Source organism: Dasypus novemcinctus, chromosome 18 (assembly GCF_030445035.2).
Source record: "Dasypus novemcinctus isolate mDasNov1 chromosome 18, mDasNov1.1.hap2, whole genome shotgun sequence".
NCBI lineage: Eukaryota > Metazoa > Chordata > Mammalia > Cingulata > Dasypodidae > Dasypus > Dasypus novemcinctus.
The window spans coordinates 87,314,193-87,341,563 of NC_080690.1; the positions used below are offsets into that span (position 1 = coordinate 87,314,193).

The window sequence follows — 27,371 nt, forward strand, 5'->3', positions numbered from 1 at the left end:
ACAGCGGGCTGGTCAAGATGGCCTCCGCCGGGGCGAGGCCCCGCGCGCCGCGGCGCTCCTGGGAGTTGTAGTCCGGGCCGGCCCACTGACGCACTTCGTCGCGGGCTGCCGGGCGCCATTGTGAGGCGCACTCGGGTGAGTGCGGCGTGGTCCCGCTGCCCGTCGGCAATCCAGCCCGGCCGGGGTCCTTCCGCCGGGGCGAGCCCAGCCTTGACCTTACCTCCTTGAGCCCGGGACGGCGTCGCCGGCCTGCCACTTCCCTCGGGGCGGTCAGGGGCAGTGTAGTTTGGGGCCCTCTGGCGTGGGGGCCGGGTAGGGTGACCTGACCTCCTCCCCAACATGGGTAACGTGGGGAGGCCACCCCCACTAACGTGTGTGGGTAGAAGGAGACGAGCGCCTCCGGTCCTGGGGTGGTATTTACAGTCCCCGCCAAATGTGGGCGGCAGGGAGGAAGTTGACCCGATCTGGCTGTGAGAGTGCTGGGAGGAAGATGACCACTTAAGGGCGTTTTCCAGGGTTCGGGGTGGACTTTCCATTTATCGCTGATGGGACTTCCTCCTGGCAGCGGAAGGGAACCCAGCCCGGTCGCAGGCTCACATCTCTTTCTTCCCACCCATCCACACTAAAGTCTGCCTCTTCAGGATCCTACCGGTTTTCACGAGATGCATGGGGAGGAGGAAGGCACGGCCTCCAGGTTCCCGGCAGCCTGGTCCCAGGTGAGTAGAGGCTTCCTTGAACTTCTCAGTTGACCCCTTGCATGGGAGCGTGTCGGTCCCTAGGCTCCAAGACACCTCAGGGAGGGGGAGAGACTGACTGGTCATGACAGGCCCTACCTTGATGGCCTAGCTTTCCAAGAGGTTGGTTAGAGCAGTGGCCAGATTCTGGAGGATCCTAAGGGCCAGATTGGGGCTCGTTAGTTTATTCTCTAAAGTGGTATGTGTGTGTTTGTGTGGAGGGGGACACCTGAGAGATCTAAGCAGGGATGGTATCAAGTGAAAGGTGAAGAAAGCTGGGCTCAAACAGTCACAAAGACACGTGGGGATGGATGCCTGACAGGTGAAGGGGAACTAGAAGCAGTAGGGGCTATGGGTAGAAGTTGAAATCTAAAGTGTGTGTATGTGTGACAATTGTGAAGTGTAGGCATGATGATTCAGCTCAGGGAATTCACTATTGGGAGATGTACATACTAATCCCAAAAGTGTGTCCCAAAGATGACTTCCCAGTTTAACGAGAAATAGGTTTTCAGAAAAGGAAGAATCCTTTTCCCGTGTCAGGTATGGTCCTCTTGCTGTGACCTAAAAAGGTTCAGACTTAGGTTTTCTCTCAGTTTCAAGCAAAGGCAGGAACAGAGATGGGAATTGGGTTTTTCAGAAGTTTGATTGCTCTAAAGTCATCTTCTAGACCATTCTGTGCCTTCCCAGGCTGTTAGTCTCCCTCCTCCTGCTAACATGGGTGAGGAAGGACCCTGCCTGAACAGGAATCTTGGGTTTTAGGAACCAGTGACCTTTGAAGATGTGACCCTGGGTTTTACTCCAGAGGAGTGGGGACTCATGGACTCCATGCAAAAGTCCTTGTACAGGGAGGTGATGCTGGAGAACTACAGGAACCTGGTGTCAGTGGGTAAGGTTGTCCTCCTTGTGTCAATAAATATCTGTGGTTTGCCGCATGAAGGCAGTTCCTCTTGAGGTGTGTGTGTGCTTCTGGTCAGGCTGCAAGGGTCAGAGTGGAAATGTTTGGGCCCTGGAGCCTGAGAGAGGGCTTTACTTTGGACCTGTAGGAAATGGGCAACTTATTGGTACTAACTTTGAAGTTTCACCAAATCCATCTCTTGGAGCCCCTGAAGACCAGGGAGGTGGCTCTATTGGGATGTATGTTGCCACAATGATGACGTTTATGGGTTTTGTAATGAAGAAGACTAGAGGAGAGGTGTAAGTGTCCAATAACTCAGTAGTATCATCAGAGACACTGGTTCCTTCTGTCTTTCCATGATTAGCATGTTTGTTTACAACATGTTCGGGTCCCGTGACACATGGCTGTGGCTCCAAGGACTGTGGTTAATGTTCCAAGCAGCAATAATGGGAGAGGGACAGCCCTGGCCAACTCTCTTTTCACATATTTAGTAAGAAAGCAAAAGCTTTTCCCCAATGGCCACCAGCTAAGCAAACTCTCATTGTGTCTTGTGAGTCCCGCAGCTGCCCTTAACTGCAAGGGAGTCCAGGAAAGCAAGCATCCAGCAAAGGGAATGGGATTGTAGACGCTGCCTTCTACCAGAAGTCATCCCCTAGTGGGGAGAATTCAGGGACAGTGCCTGCTACAGTGGGATGGTATTTTCTCCTGAACACAGACCCCCAAGCCCTGTCTCTATTCCCTTGAGCAGAACATCAGCTTTCCAAACCAGATGTGGTGTCTGAGTTAGAAGAGGCAGAAGAACTGCGGCCAGTGGAGAGACAGATCCCTCAAGACACCTTTCCAGGTGAGAACAGGCTAAAGGGGGACCCTGTAGGGAACAAGCCACCAGGTCAGTGAGGGGCTGGTGTCTGGGAAAAGAAGGTGAATAGCGAGAAATCTTGATGTGGGCACTGTGGAGCAACCCCAGATATGGAGAATCAAGCTCATTTCCTTCTAGCTTCAGAGTCAGGAGTGTCTATTTGCATGTCGATATGAACTTTGGGCATGTGGCAGATGGTATGTGCACAACAGTGGGAGATTCCCTCGTCCTCCTGCACCCCAGAGTACTGCCATTCCCTCAAGTAATCACTGTTAACATTGTGGTTTAAGCTTTTTTACACATATTTGTGTGTTTGTATTTATATTTTGCATATGCATACCACATACAGGTCTCTTTCATTCCATAGTTTCAGTATATTCCACATTTGATTTATATTTTCTCTTTTGATGGACATTCAAGTTGCCAGGTTTTGTTTGTTTTTTGTTGTTTTACATCATGGCTGCAAAGAATTTCCTTGTATACATTCCATTGCATATATGGGTTAGCTAAGTTACATTTGTTTTTATAAACTTATGGATTGTTTGCATTTTTTCTTTTATGAATTCATGTCCTTTTTCAAAGTTTTTTTCCTGAGATTTCTTGGTTTGTCTTTTTTATTCTTGGGAATTCTATATATTCTGGATGTGAATATTTCAAATATATCCCAGGTCAACAATTATCTTCTACTTTTCTTTATGTTGTGTCTGACTATATAAAAGTTTTATAGTTTTAGGCTTTTTTTTTTCGCTCCTTTCAATTCTGTCCTTATTCCTTTGTAGGCGCTAGGTTTTGTATCCTATATAGGCAGGTTAATCAAATACTTACCTATATTCTAGTTTACTTCCCCCCCCATTAGATCCTTCTTGTTGGAAACACCATATTTGTTATGGACTAAACTTTCATAGTTATTGTGTCTAGGTCTCTTTCTGGTCTCTGAGTTACTTTCCCTTGATCATGTCTGTCTCTGAGTAAATGCTATGCTGCTTTAATTATTCCCCACCCCCCACGGCTTTTTCTTTTTCGCTTGCTGTCTGCTCTCTGTGTCCATTCCCTGTGCATTCTTCTATGTCTGTATTTATTTTTATTTATACCCACTCCCCACCCCACCCCTGCAGCTTGCTTGTTGTCTGCTCTCTGTGTTCATTTGCTGCACGGTCTATGTTTTTTGTGCTTTGTCTCCCTTTTCATTGTGTCACCTTTCTGAGTCGGCTCTCTGTAGTGCCTGCAGGCCAGGTGGTACTCCACGGCGTTTATGGGCGAGCCTACCTTCACAAGGAGGCCCCGGGATGCAAATCCAGGGACTGCCGTGTGGTAGGCAGGAGCCCAACTGATTGAGCCACAGCCACTTCCCCTGCTTTAATTATTTTTTACTTTTCAACAAGCTTGGATAAATGGTAGTTCCCCTCCTTAAAAAAAAAAAAGAAAGAAAGCAGGGAGCAGAGGTGGCTCAGGCAATTAGGCACCTCCCTCCCACATGGGAGGTCCCGGGTTCAATTTCTGGTGCCTCCTAAAAAAGAGAAGACCAACATACAATAAACAGACACAGCGTATACAAAATGAGGGGTGGGAAGAAATAAATAATCTTCTTAAAAAAAACATTCTTGGTTCTTCTCAGGAATATCCTGTTCAGATGTATATGCATCTGATTGGATTTAGAAGTTAGCTTGGGGAGAACTCGTGTGTTGGCAGATTTAGTCTAGTTTTGCCATTGATGTGTGCAGGGTGGGATTTGCTCTGCCCAGTAACTCCTGGATTCTGTTGGGCCTTTTTTTTTTTTTTTTTTTGGTCTTTATTATTTTTTTAATGTAACATTCAAAAAATATGAGGTGCCCATATACCCCCCCCCACCTCACTCCACTTCTCCCATAACAACAACCTCCTCCATCATCATGGGACATTCATTGCACTTGGTGAATACATCTCTGAGACCTGCTGCACCACATGGTCAGTGGTCCATATTATAGTTTACACTCTCCCCCAGTCCACCCAGTGGGCCATGGGAGGACATACAATGTCCAGTAACTGTCCCTGCAGTACCACCCAGGACAACGCCAAGTCCTGAAAATGCCCCCACATCACATCTCTTCTTCCCACTCCCTACCCTCAGCAGCTACCATGGCCACTTTCTCCACATCAATGCTACATTTTCTTCAATTGCTAATCACAATAGTTCATGAATAGAATATCAGTAAGTCGACTCTAATCCATACTCTATTTCTCCATCTTGTGGACCCTAGATTGGTTACGTCCACTGCACATCTATATCAAGAGGGGGCTTAGATTCCACATGGATGATGGATGCAATTCTCCTACTTTCAGTTGTAGGCGCTTTTGCCTCCCTGTGTTGAGTCGTCTTGTCACCATTTGGCTTGCATTGTTGCTGTTACCATTATCTGGTTTGGGTAGTCCTCTTCCTTCGCAGTCTTGCATATTTGTTCCAGATGAACCAGTCAGTGCTGCTTAATAATACTCTTTATCATTTGTAACAGTTTCGGTAGATTTTCATATATTTTCCCAGTACAAAGTCATCTTGCCAGTAAGTATAAAGGAGATAAATATTATAATTCTTACATCTTTGGAGCAATTATATAATCATGTTAATCACAGCTCATATTCCCAAAACACTGTGGTTGACTGTCAAGTCAGTTTTTACTCAGGTGAAGAAATACACATCTATCTATTTTGGGGGGAGGGGCAGGGGATGGAACCTCATATGTGGGAAGCCAGTGCTCAACCACTGAGCTACATCAGTTTCCCTGAGTTGGTTGGTTGGTTTGCTTAGTTGTTTGCTTTTTGGTTGTTTTAGGAGGCATCTGGGATCAAACCCGGGACCTCCCACGTGGGAAGCAGGCACACCACTACTTGAGCCACACCCACTCCCCCCATCTCTTTCTAATGAATTAAAATCAGTACTAGCCCTCATTTCTCCTCCAGAGCCTTCCAAGGTGATCATAAGGATTTTCTTCTTTGAATGGTGAGCAGTGACATGATAGACACAGAAATATCCTTATTGTAATGTGCTGCTAAAGTCCATTGACTTTTTTAAGATTTTTGCATCAATATTCATAAATTAGGCTGAAGGATGTTTTTCCTGTTTGTGTGTGTGCCATCTTTGTCAACTTTTGTATCAGTGTGTATTGGCTCTATAAAGAAAATTTTGGATATTTCTCTTCCCTCTGTTCTAAGAGGCATTGGAACTTCCTGCTTCTGGCAGTTTTCAGCTTTGAAATCTACATCTGCCACCCACACACCACATCTTTGGTTCAGGCTTTCTGTTGTCCACAACATAGAGGGTTTGTGGTCTCCATGGCTCCTCTGGACTGTTTCTCACTTTTCCATGTTTCAGCTTGAAGGCTCATCATTGACATTTTCTGCTTTTCTTTTCCATACTTAGTAATTTTTTCATTATCTTCATTGAAAATCAACAGTGAAAACTTCCTTGCTGACTCTTAACACAGATCACTAACCTGTGACCTGATGGGTCTCCAAAAATATGAGCATGTTGTATCATCTGTGGTGGTTTCTGCCTACCCCCCTCATCCCAGGTCCTCTCTCTCCTTGAACTGGTCTCCTGGTATTCCTTCCTGTCTTTGGGCTTTTAGTTTTGCTACAGTGGGTCTGTATATCCCTCTTTTTGGAGCTCAAGGACTCAAGCACTCTGCGGGCAAACATGGTGCCTCCCAGCCGTGCACATTTTCTGAATGATAGAGTAGTTCCTTGGTTTTGCAGGTCTCAGACAGTTGGGTCCAGAGGTGACAGAAGATTTAGGATTGGTGTCTCAGGGCACGAGGCTGCTTGTGGGGAGCTCAGAGCTCTTGTCAGGATGCTCTCTCCACAGGCACAGGCACGAAGTGACAGGTGCCAGGCTCATCTCTGTGCCGTCACAAAAGTACTCACTCATGATGATTCATTTTCACCCCCTTCATTATCTCACAAAAATTTAGAGTCCTATGCAGCGTACTAAACATGGGTATCTGGTGATAAACCAAGGCCCAACATAATCCCTGCCATCCCAAAATGCATAGTCTATAAATAAAAGCCTTTTATAAACAGGATACATGGATGTAATTACAAATTGTGGTAAGTATTTATGCTGATTCTTGGTATAAAAGAAATCTGCAAACATGTAAAGGTGGAGGAAAGAGCTTCCAGGCACATGGGTCACCATTTAGGGTGACTAAGATGAGAGCAAGTATTGCATATACAGGGAACAGAAAATCAGCTGTTGGATGGAAGGAAGGAGTTGAGATGTGTGAATTAAGTTTGTAGAAGTGGGCGGGCATATCATACTGATTTGGGGTACTCATGGGAAACCAGGGTTTTGAGCAGGGGTATGACATGGCTTTTCATAGCTCACTGTGAGTTCTTCTGGAAAAAGAACTGGAGGGCACAGATGGAAGCAGGCATAGGGCTGCTGAAACATCTGGGGGTGAGTAGCAGCAGTGATGGGGAGAAGCTAAGTAGTCTCCAGTTCGGAGGTAGCCACAATGGACCTAGGTACAGATTGGCTGAAGTAAATGAAAGGATAAGAAGCCACTGACAATTCTAGCTTGTAGGCGAAGCGATGGCCTCAGGGGCCTTACTGTGATATTGTTGGTAACATATTAATTACATACATTCTTTTTGTATATATCAGTATTTTTTAAAAATTACAATAAAGGAGAAAAATTACTACTGGATTTTTGGCATTAGCCAATGAAATGAAGAAGTCTGGTGAGGGGTGTAAATCTAGAGGTTTTTTTCCTTTACACTTTTTTATTTTGAAATTGAAAGTTAATAAGAGAAGTATGAAGAACTGCCCTGTAGCTTTTCACCTAGATTCAAGAGTCTTTTGAACCATCACATCTTGATGAGAATGTTTGGTTAATGAAGCATGAACAAGGGAACTTTAGAGACATTCAAGTGGAGTCTTGAAGTCAGTTGAATGCATCAGTTTGCAGGAGGTTCTGACAGCTCATGAAAACATGCAATAGGAGGAGTGTGTGTGTAGAATTATATTCTTAATGGTTAATCTGTGCCAACCATTCCCTGCAGCAGTCTCTCCCAAGACTGGCATGGCTGTTCCTCTTTAATGCCAAGAACTAGGATTGAAGGCAATGCTGTGTGTTTCTGACACAGTCTAGTTAGCATGGTGCAAACATGGAAAGACTGTGGCTCTTCATGTCAACACACAGACTGGCAGTGTAGGTGATGCTGAAGTAGAAGGCTAAAACTAGGTAAATGCTCGATAGATGACATTCATCCTCAAGAAAGCACTGATTTGGAAATGCTACTATGAAAATAAGGAATATGTAAAAGTATTAGATGGACCTCAAACTAAGCCATCATTTAGTGTCCCTTTGAGAAGGCAATGCCATATACGTAACTTCCAGGCTTGAAAAATAAAGCAAATTTGGTCATTAGGAAAGTGACACAGGGAAAAGATGTTTATGAAAATCATGATTGTAGGAAAGCCTTCAAGACCTCTGACTTGTCAAGAAATTAAGCAGAAGATGAGCCCTGCAAATATGGACATGGAACTCTTAAACATAATCAAACATCAGTAGGAAAAAATAATACAAGAAGTGGACCGTTTTATTGGGAGAAATAAAAGGAAATCCTCCTAAATTACATACTTTGTGTGACCTGAAAGGACTCACAGGTTATAAAGTATACACATGTAGGGAATGTAGGAAATAAGTAGAATTCACTTAGTTCATACAGAACATAATCCTTATAAAAACAAGGTGGAATAAATGTGTCTAGTGTAAAGAAGCCTGCTTTCAGCTTACCTCAGCCTTCTTTACCGAGAGAAGGCTCACAAAGGAGATTAGATCTGCAAAGACCTTGCAAGTAGGATAGTCCTTTCATGAGTTTTTCACTTGAGAACTCACACAGAGAAGTTCCCAAGAAATCGGTCACAGCAGGAAGGGCTTTGGGCCAAACTCAGTCTTAAGAGAATTCATACTGGAGTTAAAAATTGCAGTTATAGGTCATTTGGTAAGGTTCTTAAGCCAAGTAATTCCATCTTAGAGCCTCAAGACCAAGAATGCCATTGTTGTGAAAGTGCTTCACGCCTAGCTCTCATACAGCACCACAGAATTGAGACAGAAAACCTATGACTGCAGTCGGTGTGGTAAAGGTTTTGGGCATCACAGAACCCACTGGCAATGAGCCCCATTAACACAAAAATATGGGAAACCCTTCAGTAGGAGTCCTCATTGTGTTTAGCATCAGAGAACTCCTATGGGAATGGACTTTCTAAATGTAATCTGTGCGGGCCAGTCATCACACTAAGCTCATGTCTTATGTGACAGAAAGAAAAAAACTTAAACTGGAGAGAGCTCCATTAAGTAATAAATGCGAATTTCACTTATTTTTACACCAGATAATCATAAGATAAACCATACATAAAATTTTTTATCACATAAGTATATAAAGAGAAAACAGGTCCTGTCTTCCAATTTGTTCCATTATCTGACACAACATCTAGAATAAATACTAAATACTATCGGTGAGAGCAAGTATATTTACTCCATTATCCCTATGCATCCCTAGTTCTTAGCACAGTGAATTACTAGGAGCTTAGTAAATTACCACTGCATGAATAAATGGCTGAAGAAATTTCAAGAAATAAGGGGGGTGTAAGAATCAGCACAGGAGACTTTGAAGACAAGGCCAGTCTTGGAGACAGGAAGGTGGGTAAGGGATGGTAAAGAATTCTTGAGATTGGATAATGCTTTGAAGAATTCTGAGGGACACATATTGGAGATTGGGTAAAGGATCCAGAATCTTAACTATCTCAAACATGTTGTGTAGAATTCAGCTTAATGAAATATGGTCATGTTGTGTGATCTTTTATTCAAGAACATTCTGCATTCTTCCTCTGTCACCTTCCAAATATTTGTTGCCTAGAACCTTTGTAATCTTGATTTCCTTATATGGGACATTGGCTGTTGGATAGTATTCTCCTTGGTGTAAATACCCAAGGGTGATTTCTAAGCCTGAAACTTTTGCTGTTAAGAAAGAATGAGGGGGAAAAAAATGAATTAAAAAAAAAAAAATGAGGGGGGGAGTGGATGTGGCTTAAGCATATCATATGGGAGGTCCCAGGTTCGGTTTCCGGTGCCTCCTAAAAAGAAGATGAGCGCACACAATGAACAAACACAGATTGCAGACAGCAAGCGCAAACAATGAAGGAAGGAGGTAAATAAATGTCTTTTTTTGAAAAAAAGAAAGAATGAGGGAGTGGATGTGGCTCAAGTTGTAGAGTGCCCGGCTCCAACAGGGGAAGTTCCAGATTCAGTTCCTGATGCCTCCTGAAAAAACGAGCAAAACAAATGAAAAAATCAACTCAGGGAAGCCAATGTAGCTCGGTGGTTTAATACCAGCTTCCTGTATATGAGGTTCCAGGTTTAATCCCCAGCCCTAGTACCTCAAAATTTAAAAAAAGAAGAAAGAATGAAAATAAATGAAATAAGCTTTAACTGAAACTTCAGGAAAGAAATACTTCAGAAGTCTCAAGGAAGGAACGAGGATAAATATGAAAGTAGGGAATAAGTTCCCTAGAAATGGAAGGGAAGAAAATTCAAGGGCTCATTTTCTGGGCATGCAACAGAAAAGCACCTTTGATTAATCAAAAATAAATAAAAGGCAATTAAAAAACCCAGTACAGATATTAAGTAATACATATAAGTTTTAAATATAGTACTTTGGGGAAACAGATTTGGCTCACCTGATAGAGCATCCGCCTACCCCATGGAAGGTCCAGAATTCAAACTCAGGGCCTCCTGACCTGTGTGGAGCTGGCTCATGCACAGTGCTGATGCGTGCAAGGAGTGCCATGCCATGCAGGGGTATGCTCTGTGTAGGGGAGCCCCACGCGCAAGGAGTGTGCCCCATAAGGAGAGCCGCCCAGTGTGAAAAAAGTGCACCCTGCCTAGGAGTGGCACTGCACACATGAAGAGTTGATGCAGCAAGATGACACATCAAAAAGAGTTTCCCACTGCCACTGACAAGAATACAAGTGGCCACAGAAGAACACACAGCAAATGGACATAGAGAGTGGACAACTGGTGAGGGTAGGGGAAAGGGAGAGAAATAAATAAAACAAACAAACAAAAAACAAAAACCCTAACCAGGAGTATGGAAAAAATATTTTTAAAAAAATATATAGTACTTTGCATGGCTATTAAAATGAGTCTATTCTCTACATAGTTGACATGAAAGAGTCTCCTATATATATAATTCCTTGAACATAAAATATTCACATGTGAAGATGCATCATCATATTTGTGTGACTCTAGATTATCTCTGGTAGGATACAGAAACTTCAGGATATATCTCTGAAGTGGTATAATACAGCCACAGTTGCCTCCTGAGAGGGGAACTGGTTGGAAGGGTGATTTTTCACAGCATATTCTTCTGTACTTTTAGAAATTTATATTAAATTTTAAAGGTGCTACCAATAACTGCTCTTAAAATGGAAATGACCCTCTTCATGCTGTATTGCTGGTTCTTGGTCTAGCTCCTGATGCAGTACAGCAACTCAGCAATTACTTGTTGAGTGTAGCAATGAATGAACAATAAAAATGGAAAGATTTCTGGGGAAGTGTAAAGATGCCAAAATTGGTCCCAAGAGACATGTTAAAATTGACCAGTTTTGGGAGCAGATGTGGCTCAAGCAGTTGAGCATCTGCTTCGCACATGGGAGGTCCCAGGTTTAGTCCCTGGTGCACCCTAAAAAACAAACAGGCAAACAAAAAACTAACTCAGGAGCCTATTTGGCTCAGTGGTTGAGTACTGGCTTTCCACTTACAAGGTCCCAGATTCAATCCTCAGCCCTAGTACCTAAAAAAAAAAAAAAAATTTTTTTTTTTTTTTGTCTAAAACAAATTGCCCAGTTGCATCTCAGTATTGCCCTAGGCAGTGAATTTTTTCCAACTGCTTATTAAAAGATAGTTTTCATGGTACATAAATGACTTAATGACATAACACTAGGGAGAACATTAACAAGTTCTTACTGCAAAGTATATGTAACACTGTTCTCACCAAAGCACAAAATAAGTAAAATATTGAAAAAGAAAATATTTGTAACTTAGAACAATTTACCACCTTAAAGAAACAGTATCTGAAATACTGTTAAAAAAATAAGGGTTTAGCAAGCTGACATACTGGAAAATGAATTTACAAAAATAGTAGCCTTGCCTTATACCACTGATAACCAATTTAGACCCATCTTTAGGAAAATATTTTAACATTTTAAATGAAAATAGTATCTAATTTTTTTAAAAGGGTGTTTACGAAAAAGTAATGATAAGGAATGAGCTTTATTTGAAGCAAGTTAAAAGCTGCTGGTGCATGAAGTAAGTAGAAGCATTGCCCTCTTGAGGGCTTACTAACCAAGGTTGGAGATATGTCAGAAATGGAATGTCCCTTCTTTAAGTGAAGTCATCCAGTCATCCCAGCTAACAGCCTCATGGGGAACTTCTGGTTCCATTTTACCTGTGGGATCAAGAGGTGGTCCAGGAAGGAGTGGGGTGGTCCTGGAAGGAGCAGACAGGAATGCAAACCAGGTATCTTCTCATCCCCATGGCCTGCACTCACAGCCACCACTCTGGCTTCCAAGTGGAAGATGGGAACTTTGCAGGGGCAGCAATCCTCCCATAGTAATTTACAGACTTCATACAAGTCAAATTACAATGCCAGTGAGTTTTTCTGGAACTAGACAGAAATATGGGAAAATACAGACAGAAGGCCTCGAAAGGCCCAAATATATTTTTCTCAATGGAGTTTTCCTTCACCAAGATACAGAGCTGCAGAGTGGGAAAATTTAGCACCTGCTTTGAAGGGCTGGGGGCTGGATCACAGTAATGAACAGGGCTGGTAAGGCAGCTGATCTCATGGGGCCTACAGCCAATTCAGAGCAGCCTGTGTGACTGATTAAATTTAAATTGATTGAAATGAACATACCAATTCAGTTCCTTAGTTGCGTTGGTCACCTTTCAAATATTTATTGGCCAACTGTAGCAAATGGCTTCTGTGCTGGACAGAGCAGATCTGTTAATTTCCTTCAAGCTCTAGAGACAGAGAGGTACAGTAAATTAATGAACCAGATACTTTGAGATGGCAATCAGTATTGCCAGGAAAGTGAAACAATGGGATATGCTAAGGTGAATGGAGGGACATGGTTGGGCATCATTAGTTTAGAATTTGGCAGGTGACATTTGAGCTGAGAGCTAGATGGGGGAGGTGAGCCAGGTAAAGATGTCGGGAGAGACTGCCTGGGAGGGAGACAGCAACACCTGGTGTAAAGTCCAGGTTGCAAAAGGCCTTCATGGAACAGTAGCTTCTGTCACTGATATGAAGACTGATTTAAAAGTGATCGTGAACAGCCTTTGGCATATCTTCCTTGGACCCAGTTGGCATCCTCAGCCGTCCAGTGGATGAGGCAGACTAAAAAGGTGGTGTACCAGGGTACTAAGAATTAAGGAAGGAGTGACTGGCAGAAAGAGTGGGAAGAAGTTTGGGACATCTTGGACTAGAAGGGAGGAAAGGTGAAAAGGACCAGGGAAGTGTACAAAGGGCCAAGGAGGGCTGAGGTAAGCATTCCTGACCCTTTCCCCAAAACTAGTTGTTGAAAGTTCATTGTTACCATTATAATTGTGGAATGGTATATCCCCTGTATACCTGGTTTTTTCAACATTCTCTGAGTTCTCGCAGGGAGATTATTCTCGAATGGAAGCAGAGAGAAAGTGTGAGTACTTAGGTGTGTTGAATGACTCAGTCACTTCTCTGGCTTCCGTGTTTATGGCTCATCTCACTGTGGCATCCTCCAATTCTTGGCACCCAGTAGGTGCGGTATTAAAGCCAAGTGAGGAAAACATGTGAGTCAGAGGTCTCCTATAGTAGGCACCGCTGAGCTGCAGATCCACCGGGCCCCAGCACTATTCATGAATAAGCTGCAGTGTCTCCGAGTCTAAAGTCGGACACCTTCAGAGGCTGAGTCAATATTCACGAGTGACTATCAACACATGATTTTGAAATGCACTCCCAGAACCCTAAGAAAAGGAAGAAATGATAAAAGAAGAAATAAGTAAATTAGCAAGAGGGAGGTGGGAGGGGAGTAGAATAAGACTCCCAACGGTTATGTTCCGGGGGTAGGGGGAAGATGAAGACGGAACTAAAACCGCTGTGATTAACCAAGGAATTAAAAAAAGAAGAAAGAAAATTATCAAGCAATATGGAGAAGTAGGATTTTAAGTGTCTTGCATGGTTATTGCTCAGAATTGTACCCGAGTCCATTGTCGTCCTCTCACACAGCCCCTCCCCCCACCTCGAACTATAGGTTCGGTTGGTGCATGTCACCTGTCTAGCCAGTTCTGCTGGCTGCTGGGGCCTCTGGTGAATTTCTTTCTCTGGCTTCTCAAGTTACCCTCAGAAAAATTCCAGGCCAAGTTTTCAAATAAGGATCTTGAGGTGGGGGATAACTATTTCCGAAATCCCAAGGAACAGGAAAGGAATTAAAGGCAAGCCCACAAAAGTAAACTAATTCAAAAGCTTACTCAGGGAAGGTGGGTAGAAGTAAGAAATCAAACGCCCCTAATTACTCATTAAGAGGTGGGGGGTGGGGACCCTTAAACGTAGGAAATGACGAGCAATGACTGAGAATTAAAAGCTCACAGCACTTGTCAGTTTTGCAACCCTAATCTGCCCGCAGTGCGAGGTTAGCTCAGGGCAGTGGCTGCGGCCCCACCCAACCGTGGGCGACTCCTGACAGCTGACTCACTGGGCGGGGTGCGAGCTGGTAAATGAGTAAGTGTGAAAGCCACGGACGAGCCAAAGTTTGTTATCTGAGGCGGGGAAGGGAGAACTACGGGAACAGTGTAGGAACCTAGTAGCAGGGCAAAGAAAATGGACTAGGAATACAGTTATTTTTTAAGAGGAAAAAAAAACGACCGTACTCTCCCCGGATATTTGTGGGTGGGGAAGACGAGTAGACTCTTCAGTTTCGCTACTGGCGCCGAAGCTGGAGACGAGCCCAGCACCTTACGGGGTATCCACAGCATAGAAAGTTCGGCTCCCGGGCTTTAAAACGGAGAGTCCAGACGCCCTAGCACTGCCCAAGACTCCCGGGACCGAAAGAACTACCGCCCGGGCTGAGCCGCCGCCTCAAGATGGCGGCGTCGGAAGTGGCGCTGAGTCTCCTGGGGGCTGTAGTGTGCCTCACGGCGCATTTCCGGCCCTGCCGGAAGTGGCGGTGGTGGCGGCGGCCCGGGGAGTGGTGGTTTCGGAGAGGGAGGTCTAGGTGGTCGCCCGTCTTCACACTGGGGAAGCGGGCACTTCCTGGCACCTGAACACGATCCCGAGTGTCGGCCTGGCGCTGCGCTTCGGGCACAGCCAATCTCCCAGAGCGTGCAGCTTGGGAGCACTTAGATAAACAAACGTGGTGACGGTTGGAGCAGGTGCAGGCTCCGAGGGTACCGGCGCGAGAAAAATCGTACGCGGGCGGCGCTGCTTACAGTTATTAGCCCGAATTTCTTACGCTCTTCAAGCCCAGCTGCAGTTATTTCACACCGATAATTTCATGCTCTTTTTTCCTCTCGTCAGATGACAATTTTTTTTCCTACCTTGGAATAGTCACACATATTTAATGTTTATGTGAGAGTCACAATTTTTTGGAGCCGTGTTCTAGTATTATTTATGTTTACAGTTTTGCTTCATCGGGACATGTGTGTTGTGGAAATAAAAAGCACCCAAATGAGAAGATGCAGAGGCTATGGGGAGAAAGTCAGCCAGCGTCCTGCGTTTGGCACATTGAAAGGCAGGCAGGGGGGTGGGAAGTTTTATAGAGAGGAAAGGAAACGCTTCCGGTGTGCCCTGTTTGTAGATTGTGGGCGATGGGAAGTTGGAAGCAGCTAACTAGAAGATTAATATCCTGTGCAATTAATATTGGGAGCCTATTTGACTTTCTCTAGTTGTCCTTGGGTTGAAAGAGGGGCAGCAAGCTAGGGAAACTGGCAGTCATTGAGCAAAATCTTATCTTTCTGGGCTGGTTGATGCAGATATTGTGGCTTGGCTTCCACCTGGTTGCTGCAGAGGTTGTGGGACAGGGTTCTGTTTTTCTGAGTGTTCTGGTCGTTGTGTAGTTTCTAGGTGTGTCTGTATCTCTGATACTGCTCAGACCACAATGTGAATTATTGCTAACACTTTGAGTTCATGCTATGGAGTTTCTTTCCAGGCACTTTTGTGCCGCCTGTTTATATTCACCTCCACTTTCACCGTTTTGTTTTGTTTTGTTTTGCTTTGCTTTGTTTTGTTTTGTTTTGTTTTGTTTTGAGGTACTAGAGCCGGGGATTGAACTCAGGAACTCGTATGTGGGAAGCCAGCACTCAAACACTGAGCCACATCGGCTCCCCGAGTTGCTTTTTTTTTATTTGTTTGCTTGTTGTTTGTTTTTACAAGGCACTGTAAACTGAACCTTTTGATGTCAGCCACACCATTACTATTTTCATTAAACGTTGCAAATTGGATCCAAAGGAAATCAAATGTTATTTATATTTTTAAATCTATTTTTTGACGACTTTAAGTCATTTAGGATTAGTGTTTCTTCTTGTGGTTTTAGAGAGAGCTTTTACGATTTCCTTTCTTGTTTTGTGCTCCTTAGCGTTTCAGGGCTGTTTGGTATTTGGTTGAGCAGTTGTGCAAATGTGGACTCTGCCAATCCCAGTAGTCCAGGGGTTCTTAACCTTTTTGTTCCATGGACCTCTTTGCCAGTCAGGTGAAAACCACAGACCCCTTACTAAGTCCACACTATACTGTGTATTATTTAATAAGTGTATTACACCTGCACCAACACATCCCCATTAGAATGTTGTTGGTTTTTATGGTGTGTTTTTTTTTTTTTTTTTAATTTAAATTCAAGCTCATTGACCCTTTGTTAAAAACTCCTGCTGTAGCCCCTCCCATTCCCAGACATCCTCCTCCTTATGCCTTCTTGAAGGCAGGAGCCAGGTGTTTTCCCCTTGAGGCTCCTTGACAGAGGCAACCATCCCAGTGTTGTCTCACTCCTACTGCTTCTTGTTCTAATTTTCTTTTTTTTACAGTTCTATTGAGATACACTTTACATACCATGCAATTTGCCTATTTAAAGTGAGCAACTCATGGCTTTTGGTATAATCACAGAATTGTGCATCCATCACCACAGTCAATTTTAGGGCATTTTCATTGCCAACAAAAGAAACCTAGTACTCCTTAGCTGTCTTCCTCATCTCCTCCAGCTCCTCGCAACCACTGATGTACTTTCTGTCCTGATTTATTTGTCTATTATGAGCATTTCATTTAATGAGATCAAACAAATGTGGTCTTTTGCAACTGGCTTCTTTCACTTAGCATAGTATTTTTAAGGTTCATCTGTGTTGTAGCTTATATCAAAACTTCATTCTGGAAGCAAATGTAGCTCAAGTGGTTTGATCCCCAGTACCTCCTAAAAACAAAAAACAACAAACAAATGACAAAACTGCTCAGTGGTTGAATACCTGCTTCCCATGTATGAGGTATCTCCTTGAAGAAAAAAAAAAACTTTTTTCAATGATCAAATAATATTCCAATGTATGGATAAACCACGTTTTATTTATCCATGTATCAGTTGACAGGCATTTGTGTCTACTTTTTTACAATTGAATAACAGTGATGTGACTATTTGTGTATAAGTTTTCTTTGAACATATATTCATTTCCGTTGGGTAAATCTGTAGGAATGGAATTCAATAGATATGTTGATTCTGTTTAACCTTTTGATGCTGCCCTACAGTTTTCCAAAGTTAGTTGCATTTTACATTTCAACCAGCAGCATAAGAGGGTTCCAGTTTCTCCCCATTCTCACCAATACACGCTATCACATCCTAATGGGTGTGGTGGTATCTCATGGTGGTTTTGATTTGCATTTTCCTGTTATCTAATGATGTTGTGCATGTTGTCCTGTTCTTATTGGCCATTTTTCTTGCTCTGCAGTTTTTTAAAAATTTTGAACATATTGAAGTATTTTAATAACATTGACTGCAAAAGCAATAGGTGTGTCTATCACTTATATTTAGAAAACATGGTAGAGTACAATGTAGAAAGGTATAATTTTACCATGCTAAAATAATCATCTTTTAGGGGTGCTTTATTGCAGAACTCTTTCTGTGAAGAGACCCATACTTTTAATTTTTAAGAATCCTTTTTTAATACAATATCATAGGCATTTATCTATCATTAAGTATTTTTGTATATCACTCAAAAAATTTTTTTATTTTTTATTTTGAAGTAATTTCATCTTTTTTTAAAAAAATATTTATTTACTTATTTATTTCTCTCCCCTTCCCCCCCACCCCGGTTGTCTGTTTTCTGTGTCTATTTGCTGTGTCTTTGTCTGCTTCTGTTGTTGTCAGTGGCATGGGAATCTGTGTTTATTTTTGTTGTGTCATCTTGTTGTGTCAGCTCTCTGTGTGTATGGAACCATTCTTGGTCAGGCTGCACTTTCTTTCGCACTGGGTGGCTCTCCTTACGGGGCATACTCCTTGCGCGTGGGGCTCCTCTACGTGGGGGACACCCCTGCGTGGCAGGGTCCTCCTTGCGCACATCAGCACTGCGTGTGGGCCAGCTCCACACTGGTCAAGGAGGCCCAGGGCTTGAACCGTGGACCTCCCATGTGGTAGACGGACGCCCTAACCACTGGGCCAAGTCTGCCGCCTAATTTCATATTTTGTTCTGCTTTTGATTTAGGGTATCCTGGGGCTTTGCCGGACCCTCCAGAGGATCCTCTCCCTGTTGAGGAGAGTGATTCGGATCCCTTGATGAAGATTGAGGTCGTTGAGATCCTCACACTGAATCAGGAGGTGGCCCAACCCCGGAATGCCCAGATCCGAGCCCTCTATGCCCAAGAAGGGCATCTGAGCCCAGACACTCCCCAAGAGCTCACTGGACAGCTGGGTGAGCACCCAGCTGACCCTGAGGCTGCCTGCCAGAGGTTCCGGCAGTTCTGCTACCAGGAGGTGGCGGGTCCCCGTGAGGCCCTGGCCCGGCTGCGCGACCTTTGCCACCAGTGGCTGCGGCCAGATGTTCGCTCCAAGGAGCAGATGCTGGAGCTGCTGGTGCTGGAGCAGTTCCTGGGCGTGCTGCCTGGGAAGCTCCGGTCTTGGGTGGAGTCACAGCACCCAGAGGACTGCCAGGAGGCAGTAGCCCTTGTGGAGGATGTGACCTGGATATCTGAGGAGGAAGGTGAGCACAGTGGAATGGCCAGGAGAGGGATCATTCCCACGGGGACATCTTGGAGGACGCTGCGTGATGAAGCACTGTGGGTTCACTAGGAGGGGTGGGGGCGGGTCCCACGCATCCATCCAGCCAAGGGTGCCTGCATCCCTCATGTATTCCCACATCAGAACTTTAGATGTGTGCCTGCTCATGTGCCTAGCTTTGCTTCTCTCCCCAGGACTTTCAGAATGGCCTCATGCCTGGACCCATTTGTTGGAAATGCAGGTTCTTGGCCCTGCCCCAGATCTACCCTCACAGAAACCCGAGGGTTGTGTTCTTTAGCAAGCCCTAGGCTTGCAGTTGGATGCTAATGTATTAAGTGCTTTGTTTTCACCCCTTTGGGAACCTTGCCTCAGCACAACAAATAGAAAACCTGATTTCAGTCGCACAGGCATAGCAGGCACTCGGTAGGGGCTGTGATAAAGTGATGGCCATGACAGGCAGGATGGTGGGACTCATGTTGGGGCGACCAGCGGACCAGCAGGAAAGACACATAAGGGCTGGGTTGAGGGGAGCCTCAAGGGTGGTGGTGTTGCGCGTGGAGGACAAGAAGTGGAAATAAGTCAGTGGAGAAGGATGTGCCAAGCAGGGGAGCATTGCTTGTGACAGTCCCAAGGGGGTAGCACTCACTGGGAATGTGGAGAGAAATTGGGCAGGTCCACAGTGGAAGGGATCAGGAACAGGGCTGGGGAGCAGTCCCTGAGGTTTCAGGAGAATATGCATGATCTCATTTGAGCTTTAAAGATTAACCTGGCTGCAGCATGCAGTGGACATTGGATTCGGGCAAGACTAGAAGTAAATGTGCCACCCAGGGGTTGTTGCAACTGGTGAGAGGGGTGGTAGCTTGGCCTGAAGTGATGGCAATGGCCACCAACAGGCCTGGGGAGAGCACAGGTGAGAAACATATTTGGGAGGAAGACTCTGTGGGACTTGACATCTGGTCAGGCTGAGTTCCACGGGGACAGGGACACTTCTGTATTGCTCTCTGCCCCTTTCCTCATTCATAACTGCCTGGCAGTGGTGGGAGCCCAGAAGATTCTTGTCAGGTACGTGATTTGCTTATGTAATGTGATTTAGGAGGGAGAGAGAGAAATCTGGCAGGTGGCTAGTGGGATTCGCAGCGCACAGGGCTTCCTGACAGACCGGTGTCGGGAGGTAGCAGGCAGGCAGTAGCATGAGCTATGTACGTCAGAAGCACTGAGTTTGGGGCGCAGTGGTCAGCAAATTAGTGGACCCACAAAGACATCCATGCCCTAATTTCCAGAACCTGTGACTGTTACCTTATGGGGCAGAAGGCACTTTGCAGGTGCGATTAAGTTAAGGGAATTAAGTGGAAAGCAGGAGGATCAGACTCAGATATGGAGAATAGCAGAGATTGGAGTTACGTGAGGCCATGGGCCAGGGAATATTGGAGCTGGGCAAAGAAAAACCCTCCAAGAGGAACCAGTCCTGCCAGCACCTCGACTGCAGTCCTGGAAGATGATACCTTCATTTTGTTTATGCACTAAGTGTGCGGTAGTTTGTTCTAGCAGCAGTAGAAATTTAAGGCAGGCTCCAAGGACACCATGGTAGAGCTCCTGAGGGCAAGGCCAGGAGGTCTGTCCTGTGTTTAATAACTTGCATGAATGGGATAAACTCACCTCATATAGAGAAAGATGGGAAGAGGCCCTCCAGGGAGCCCTGGAAATCGGCATTTTGTGATCATCATGTTTGTCAGGACTCCTGGATATGTGTGTGACCAAAAACCTGGCACAGAATGGCTCAAGGGTGGAGGAGCTTCCAGCATGGTGAGATCCAGGGGCTGCAGCAGTGTCTCCAGGCCCTGACCTCACCCACCTCTCAGCTGTTGTCCACTGGTGTCCTCACACTCACCTGGAGATTCTCCTTCCTAAATGTCCCACCCGACCTTTCGGTGGCTGGGACTGGTGCTGTGGCCCCGTGTTCATCTCAGACCCAGTCACTTTGGCTAGGAGGATGCAATGGCCAGCTTCCTGTCACCTGCCCCCCACGGCGGCAGGGCTGGAGTCACCTTTCCAGGAAACCGGTGGGCCCCGGAGCGATGCGGGTGGAAGGCTGGCTGTGAAGGAGCTGTGGTGGGGCTGGGACACGGATTTTGTTTTCTGGGGCTGAGGTGGCTCGGTAAAGTGCACGTAGAAGTGGGTGAGTGCCGGGAGGGTGGGAGCAGTACAAAGGGGAGCGTGTGGGGCCAGTCCTGGGGCACCACAGCACCCCATGCTCCTCGGGCTGGAGGAGGGAGGAAGGGGATGTTCACTGGCCGCAGGAAGGCCTTGGGGGCAGGAAGCCCAGGACTCTGCCCCGAGGAGGACACAGTGAGGCTGCTCCAAGGGCAGGTGGGGATGCAAGCACCTGGCCTTAGGAGACTTGGGAGACGAGGGGTGTAGACAGTGGGGCCATCTGCATGAGCATCCTAGGTCCACCCAGGTGTGGGGGTTTGGTTTCGGCTGTGAGGAAGGGCTGGAGGAGAGCTGAGCTGGCAGAGGAGAGGGCAGCAGGGGCCATCACAAGCAGTGGCCGGTGCGTTCCTCCCCTGACCAAGGGCGCTGTCAGCCTCAGCTCCTGCTGGGCAGTGTGGGCCCCTCAGGGAGAGGCTGGGGGAGCGCTCCCCAGTGGATGGGCCAGGCCACACCCATTGGCACGCCTCTTGCTCCTCCTAGCTCGGCCTGCCCAGGGCACGGCCTCCTCTCCAGAGATCACTGTTCAGCAGGAAGAGGAGGAGGAAGAGGCCGAGTGGCCGGTGGCAGCTCTCCCTGAGGTGAGTAGGGACTTCGCCCTGTTGCTGTCAGCCCTCTGCGTGGGTCCCCCCTTCTCTGGCCCCAGACTCCCCTGTGAGGGGCCCGCCCCAAGGCCCTCTCCTCCTGCAACTCCCTCCGTCCCCTGTGGGCTCCCTGGAGACCAGAGAAGGCCCCGGAACCTGGGGGTGCAGAAGCACTGAGGGCGAACGACCACAGGCGGGGTGTGCGGCCACGTCAGGACCTGGCCAGGCGGAGCCGGCCCTTCAGAGCCACATACTTGGGGGCTTTCGAGTGGAACCGTACAGGCACTGGCGTCTACTTCACAACAGCCAGGATGGAGCACGGACACAGGGCAGCCCTGCACTGCTGACTGCTAAGGCTGAGCAGCGGGTCTTGGTAGGGGGTGGGGGTCTGACTTGGGGTCACTGTCCTCTGTCCTTATTGTATTCACTTGGAACTTTCCATAATATAAATTTGAAGAAGAGCAAGCATGGTCATGGTGAGGTTCAGTGCATGTGTGGCACTGGTTTCTGTTACAAGGGGCTTGACTCTTGAAGTTCCTAGCTCTGATGGCACGAGCCATCCAGGGTGGTTGTGGGCAAGGCTGGATCCAGGGGTGTCCTGGGATGAGGGGCCCGCTCCCCTGCCCCAGGCTCTTGGCTCACCTTCCCTTACTTCCAGTTCCTTCCTAGGCCCTGCTCGGTGGGGGCAAAACGCCTCCCAGTCCAGGTGGAAGGTGGGAGTGGCATTCTTCTTTTCCACGTCAGGACAGCTCATGATCCCCCCGACTGACCTCTCCATCCCAGGGCGGGGCTTGTCTGAGGGCAACAGGGGTGTCAGGTGGGAGTGGGGCTTGTCTTCCTAGGAAGCTGCCCTGGGGGTGGCCAGAGCTGTAGAGGGACTGAGCCAGGACTGAAGAAGAGGTGGAGGGAGGGATGGAGGGTGGGCACTCCCCACTCTGCTGGACATGTGAGGTGCTGTGAGGGTCTGAGGAAGGCTTCACTCATCCATGTCCCCCACCCACTTAGCATACTCCAAAGCTTAAAATTCTAGCCCTTCTTTCCTGCTGTATCCACCTGTACATAAAAAATTATAATAATCATGGAAGTCTTTGTGTGCTTTCCGTGGAGATGAGCAGACTAGCATGCATTTTATATTGAAACGCTTAATTGGCACAACCAGTTTTGGGAGGCCCTGTTCTGCCTACGTTTTACAGGAGGGGACATCACCAGTCCCCTCAGGACACCAAGCAAGTGGCAGAGCTGGCTTAACCCCAGAGACCCAGGCTCAGGGCCGGGCAGGCTGTACTGAGGGAGGAGCTCTGCTCCCAGTGTGGGAGCTGGGCTCTGATTTTGTCAGCAAAGGCTGGGCCTCTTGTGGGCCTGATTGGGTGTCTCCAAGAGAGACCCCCCCAGCAGGGCACCTCAGTACAGTGAAGACCATCACCATCTTCTGTCTCTCCCCACTGATGACTCTCTGGCCCTCCTGCTGAGGGCAGAGAGCCCGGCCTGAGCGGACCCATGGGTGACATTGCAGGAGCCAGTGACCTTCCAGGATGTGGCTGTGGACTTCAGCCGGGAGGAGTGGGGGCTCTTGGGCCCGACGCAGAGGACCGAGTACCACGATGTGATGCTGGAGACCTTTGGGCACCTGGTCTCCGTGGGTAAGGCCCGTCCACACTGGTATCTCCGCCCTTCCCAGGCCTGGGGTGCTGCAGGGGCCCCGAGGCAGGGCTCCGCCAGGACTGGGTGCACTCTCAAGGGTCCCTTGTACATCGTTTTGCCTGGTATGGAGGCCAAAGGTCAAGGGCTGACGCCACTTCTCAAGTGGTTCTCGGTGCTGGGCTGGAGCTGCCCACATGTTTGTGTACCTGCCGCCAGGCTTGGGCTACCAGCACAGCCATCAGCCTCTGAGCGTCCGTAGGCCCAGGCTTACTGGCAGATAGGGCAGAGCGACGCTGCCCTCTTAACCGAGGCCAGGTCCAGATATTTCTTAGACACAAGACTTTTCCTTTCTTTTAATTTTAGAGTACCCTGTTCCATGTACAGTGCCATCTGCTAACCCCGTTAGCTTGCACTTCTCCCAGCAGCCCTTCCGGTTCAGGGTTTCTCATCCACACTTTACACAGGGCGAGTCTGGCTTAGAGAGGTCACGTGACTCATCCAGGGCTGCAGAGTTGTTACTGGCAGAGCCAGGACTAAACTCTGATGTTTGTTCTGTCCAGGAACTTTAATCAGGACTGTGTGATTGCTGGATGGACAGAGGTAGCCTCAGGTCACTGACGGACTTAATTTGCTGTCTACATTAACGGCGTATGAGAGGAGGACAGGAATACTCCCTGGGGTGTCTAGGCTGTTGGGGATAAAGCCTGGGTTTGGCTTGAAAACCACGCCCAGTCCTCTTTTATCCTCCTGCCTCGGGCCCCTGCCCCTGCCCATTGACCAGGCTCACTGTACCCGCTTCACTGCTGTCAGACTCTCCCTGAGTTACCTACCAGTCAGCACTTAGGAGACTCAGCTTTTTTTGGTAGCTGGGTTGTTTTTTGTTTTTTAATGTGTTAAAATACATAAAATATAAAATTTGCCATTTTATAGTGTACAATTTGGTAGTATTAAGTACATCCACAATGTGGAGCAACCATCACTACCATCTAGATCTAGAACTTTTTCATCTCCCTAAAAGGATATATACCCCATGCCCACTATCTAGCTTCATGTGTGTTATACCACCAAGCCCATTCCAGCCTCTTCTTTCTACAGTATCCAAACCTTTGGGTTTCTTTCAGGGTGGGAAACTACACTGGAGAGCAAACAGTTAACTCCAAAGTCAGATGTTTCTGAGGAAGAATCAGGTCACATCATGACAGTAGAAATCTCAAGGGGTGATCCCTGGTCTTCGACTTTGGGAGACGTCTTACAAGGTGAGGTCCTGGAATCTCTGGACGCAGAACTGAAACAAGTAGAGTTTGCTCAGGAAAATAACCTCCCTCAGGAGAAGGACTGTGAAAGCCCCAAATCTGGGGCAAACACTGGTCTCCACACCAACCACCTTTCATCCAAAAAATCTGTTCGGAAATGTTTGCACAAACGTGGCACACGGGTTAAAAGCATGAGGCATAGTTCACGTGTAAAAATTCAGAAGAGCTGTGAAGGGGAAAAAGCCAGGGTAAACAGCAGTTGTGGGAAAGTCTTCAGCCAGAGTGCTCAGCAGATTACATTTACAAGGATTCACAAGGGGAGTCAAGTTTGCCGATGCAGTGAATGTGGTAAAACTTTCCGGAATCCAAGATACTTTTCTGTACATAAAAAAATTCACACAGGAGAGAGGCCCTATGTGTGCCGGATCTGTGGGAAAGCATTTATTCAGAGTTCCTCACTCACACAGCATCAGAGAATTCATACTGGAGAGAAGCCGTTTGAGTGTCGTGAGTGTGGGAGGGCCTTCAATGATCGCTCAGCTATCTCCCAGCACCTGAGGACCCACACTGGAGCAAAACCCTACCAGTGTCAGGACTGTGGAAAAGCCTTCCGTCAAAGCTCCCACCTCATCAGGCATCAGAGGACTCACACCGGGGAACGTCCCTACGTGTGCAAGAAATGTGGAAAGGCTTTCAGCCAGAGCTCGCACCTTATTGGGCACCAGAAAACGCACAGTGGGCGGATGTGCAGGAAGAAGTATCTTACCTTGTAGCCATTAAGCTGGCTGCACACTTTGCTTTGGTAAACTGATCCTTCAGTGTACTGTGCCATGCCTGGCTGAGATTTGGGACAATGTGAAAAGGGAGCATTGAATGAGAAAGTTCCCAAGACTACAGGACAACCAGGGCACTCCCCCTGAGCATCATGAGTAAGAAGGAAAGCTGGTGGGGAGTTGTTGCTAATGAATGTAGCAGTTGGGAAAAAAAAGATTTAATTTTCCGGTCGATTTGCTGTTATAATTTGTTCATTCATTTGGTTATAAATGATATTAATGAAGCCTGCAGATACTTATATTTTGAGCTTAAAAAGCGAAATACCAAATAATTTGTGCACTAATTATATCTGTGGTAAATTTTTTATGCATATGATAAGAACTAAAAGAGAACATAGATAAATGTGCTATTTATATATTTCTGTGGTAGAATCTACTTGTCTTTCTTCCCCTCCTATTTAATTGAATATTTTTACAATAATGCTTTGATATTTAAAATAAGCAATGCTGAAACAAACAAAATGAGATTGTCAGATTGAACTCTGTTTATCAGCCCTAGCAGATTCTGAGCAAGGCTGCCATGAGTAGGGCCTGAGAATTCCATCTGAGTGGCTCATTCTGTTCCTTAGGGCACTATCGTGATATACTTAGGTGTGGGGATCTCAAGGAACCTTGGAGGCCCAGACGAATGGGAAATGTGGGGGCTTCTTGGGAATATCCATTTGCTTTATCCACTTTTCCTGAAGACTCCTGAGAGGGAACCCCCCCTGGCCAAGTGCCCACCACCGAGTTAAGCAACACAAGGTTGCTCACTGGGGTAAATATTTTCCTCAATGTCATATGAGGACCGTGAACTGTTCTGGTTTAAAATACTTTTCTGGCCTAGTAGTCCATTGTGTGCTTAAAATTTTGCACACACAGCTTTATTCACCTAAATCTGCCTGGCTACTTGCATTTTGTGACAGAAGTAAAAGCATTCTGATGTCCCTCTTATTTTAAAGGATGAACTAGCTGTCTTAAGGGAGAAGAGTGTCATACTTTTTACTTATTAAAGTTTACTTATGTTTTGTTAAAAAAAAAAGAGAGAATGACCAAGAAGTAGGATTGGTACTCAGTAACCTCATTTCCAGATCTCAAACCAAGAGGCCGCCAGTCCAAAGCTGTGGCTATGGCTGCAGGAACTGAGGTAATGATTTGAACTGGGTCTGGGGAATTGAGGTATCTGGGAGGCAGGGGATGGGGAGAACATTCTAGAACATGGGAAAGTTTAAAATTAGGACTAGAAAGTATAATACCAGTTTAGGGAATGTAAGGAATATGGTTCATCTGGATGTTTCCATTATCCCTGCTATGTAAAAAGCAGCCCCAAAAGTTAGTGGTAGAAAACAACAGCCATTTCTTATGGTGCCATATTCTGTGGGTGAGAAATTCCAATAGGGCACTGTCTGAAAGATGGTTTGTCTCTGCTCCACGATGTCTTGTACTTCAGCTAGAAGGCTTGAATGGCTGAATTGGAATAGCTGGAGCCAGAGGGTCCATTCCAAGCTGGCCTCTTCATCATGTGGCTGGCACCTGGGTCAAGGTTGTTCCAAGACTGGGCCCAGTTGAGACTGTCAAACAGGCCCCTCCATGTATCTTTTCACAGCATAGTGGCTGGGTTTCAAGAACTATCCAGAAGCCAGGATTCCAAGACTGGGTGGGAATGGCATGGTCTTTTTTTTTTTTTTAACTACCTCAAGTTGTGCAATATCACTCTTGCCACATACTGTGCGTTCACCAGTCGGACACTAAGGCCAGCCCAGATTTAAGGGGAGAGGAGTTAGTCTCTGACTCTTGAAATGGGAGGTAGCAGAGTCAGGAAGGCAGGAGAAAGAGTGGGAGCTGTCTCGGATCATGAAAGTCTACTGTTAGGCCCACTCTTCAAGCTTTAAATATTGTGGCCCCCACCGGTTCATCCCATATAGGAGTCCATTAGAGAGATGCAGCATGCATGGAGGCTGAATCACTGGACCCCAGTTCAGACTCAGGCTTTGAACCTGGCTCTGCCCCTTACTTGAGGTCCATGATCTTAAGGGTTTATGCCTCCAAGGACCAGTTTCTACAGGTCCATTTCACCAGTCCAAAGGAACTGGACTGATTGTGGTAAATTCACTTATTTGTTCAAGTGTA

At 46.4% G+C, this 27,371-nt stretch overlaps 1 protein-coding gene and 1 long non-coding RNA gene across 9 annotated transcripts; one reads left to right on the forward strand and one right to left on the reverse strand.

Annotated features, from left to right (window-relative positions):
• Positions 1-6: 6 nt before the first annotated feature.
• ZNF274 (zinc finger protein 274) lies at positions 7-25,620 on the forward strand. 7 transcript variants are annotated; one of them, XM_004484722.5, is made up of 8 exons: positions 12-135; positions 629-716; positions 1,494-1,620; positions 2,378-2,473; positions 18,232-18,726; positions 21,435-21,532; positions 23,049-23,175; positions 24,298-25,620. In XM_004484722.5, exons 2-8 carry the CDS (start codon positions 663-665, stop codon positions 25,200-25,202), a joined length of 1,902 nt encoding a protein of 633 aa, XP_004484779.2. In that variant the 5' UTR covers positions 12-135; positions 629-662; the 3' UTR covers positions 25,203-25,620. The 7 variants fall into 7 exon arrangements, with proteins under 7 accessions (XP_023442189.2, XP_004484779.2, XP_004484775.2 ...); XM_004484718.4 differs by having other exon boundaries at positions 17-135; positions 642-716; XM_071209656.1 differs by having other exon boundaries at positions 73-135; positions 566-716.
• Positions 9,667-17,041, reverse strand: LOC131274228 (uncharacterized). Of its 2 annotated transcripts, none has more exons than XR_011646445.1 (4): positions 13,157-17,041; positions 12,440-12,546; positions 11,870-11,971; positions 9,667-9,786 (listed from the first exon to the last, which is right to left on the reverse strand). It is a non-coding gene; the product is annotated as an uncharacterized lncRNA (long non-coding RNA). The 2 variants fall into 2 exon arrangements; XR_009181436.2 differs by having other exon boundaries at positions 11,870-12,012.
• Positions 25,621-27,371: the final 1,751 nt, after the last annotated feature.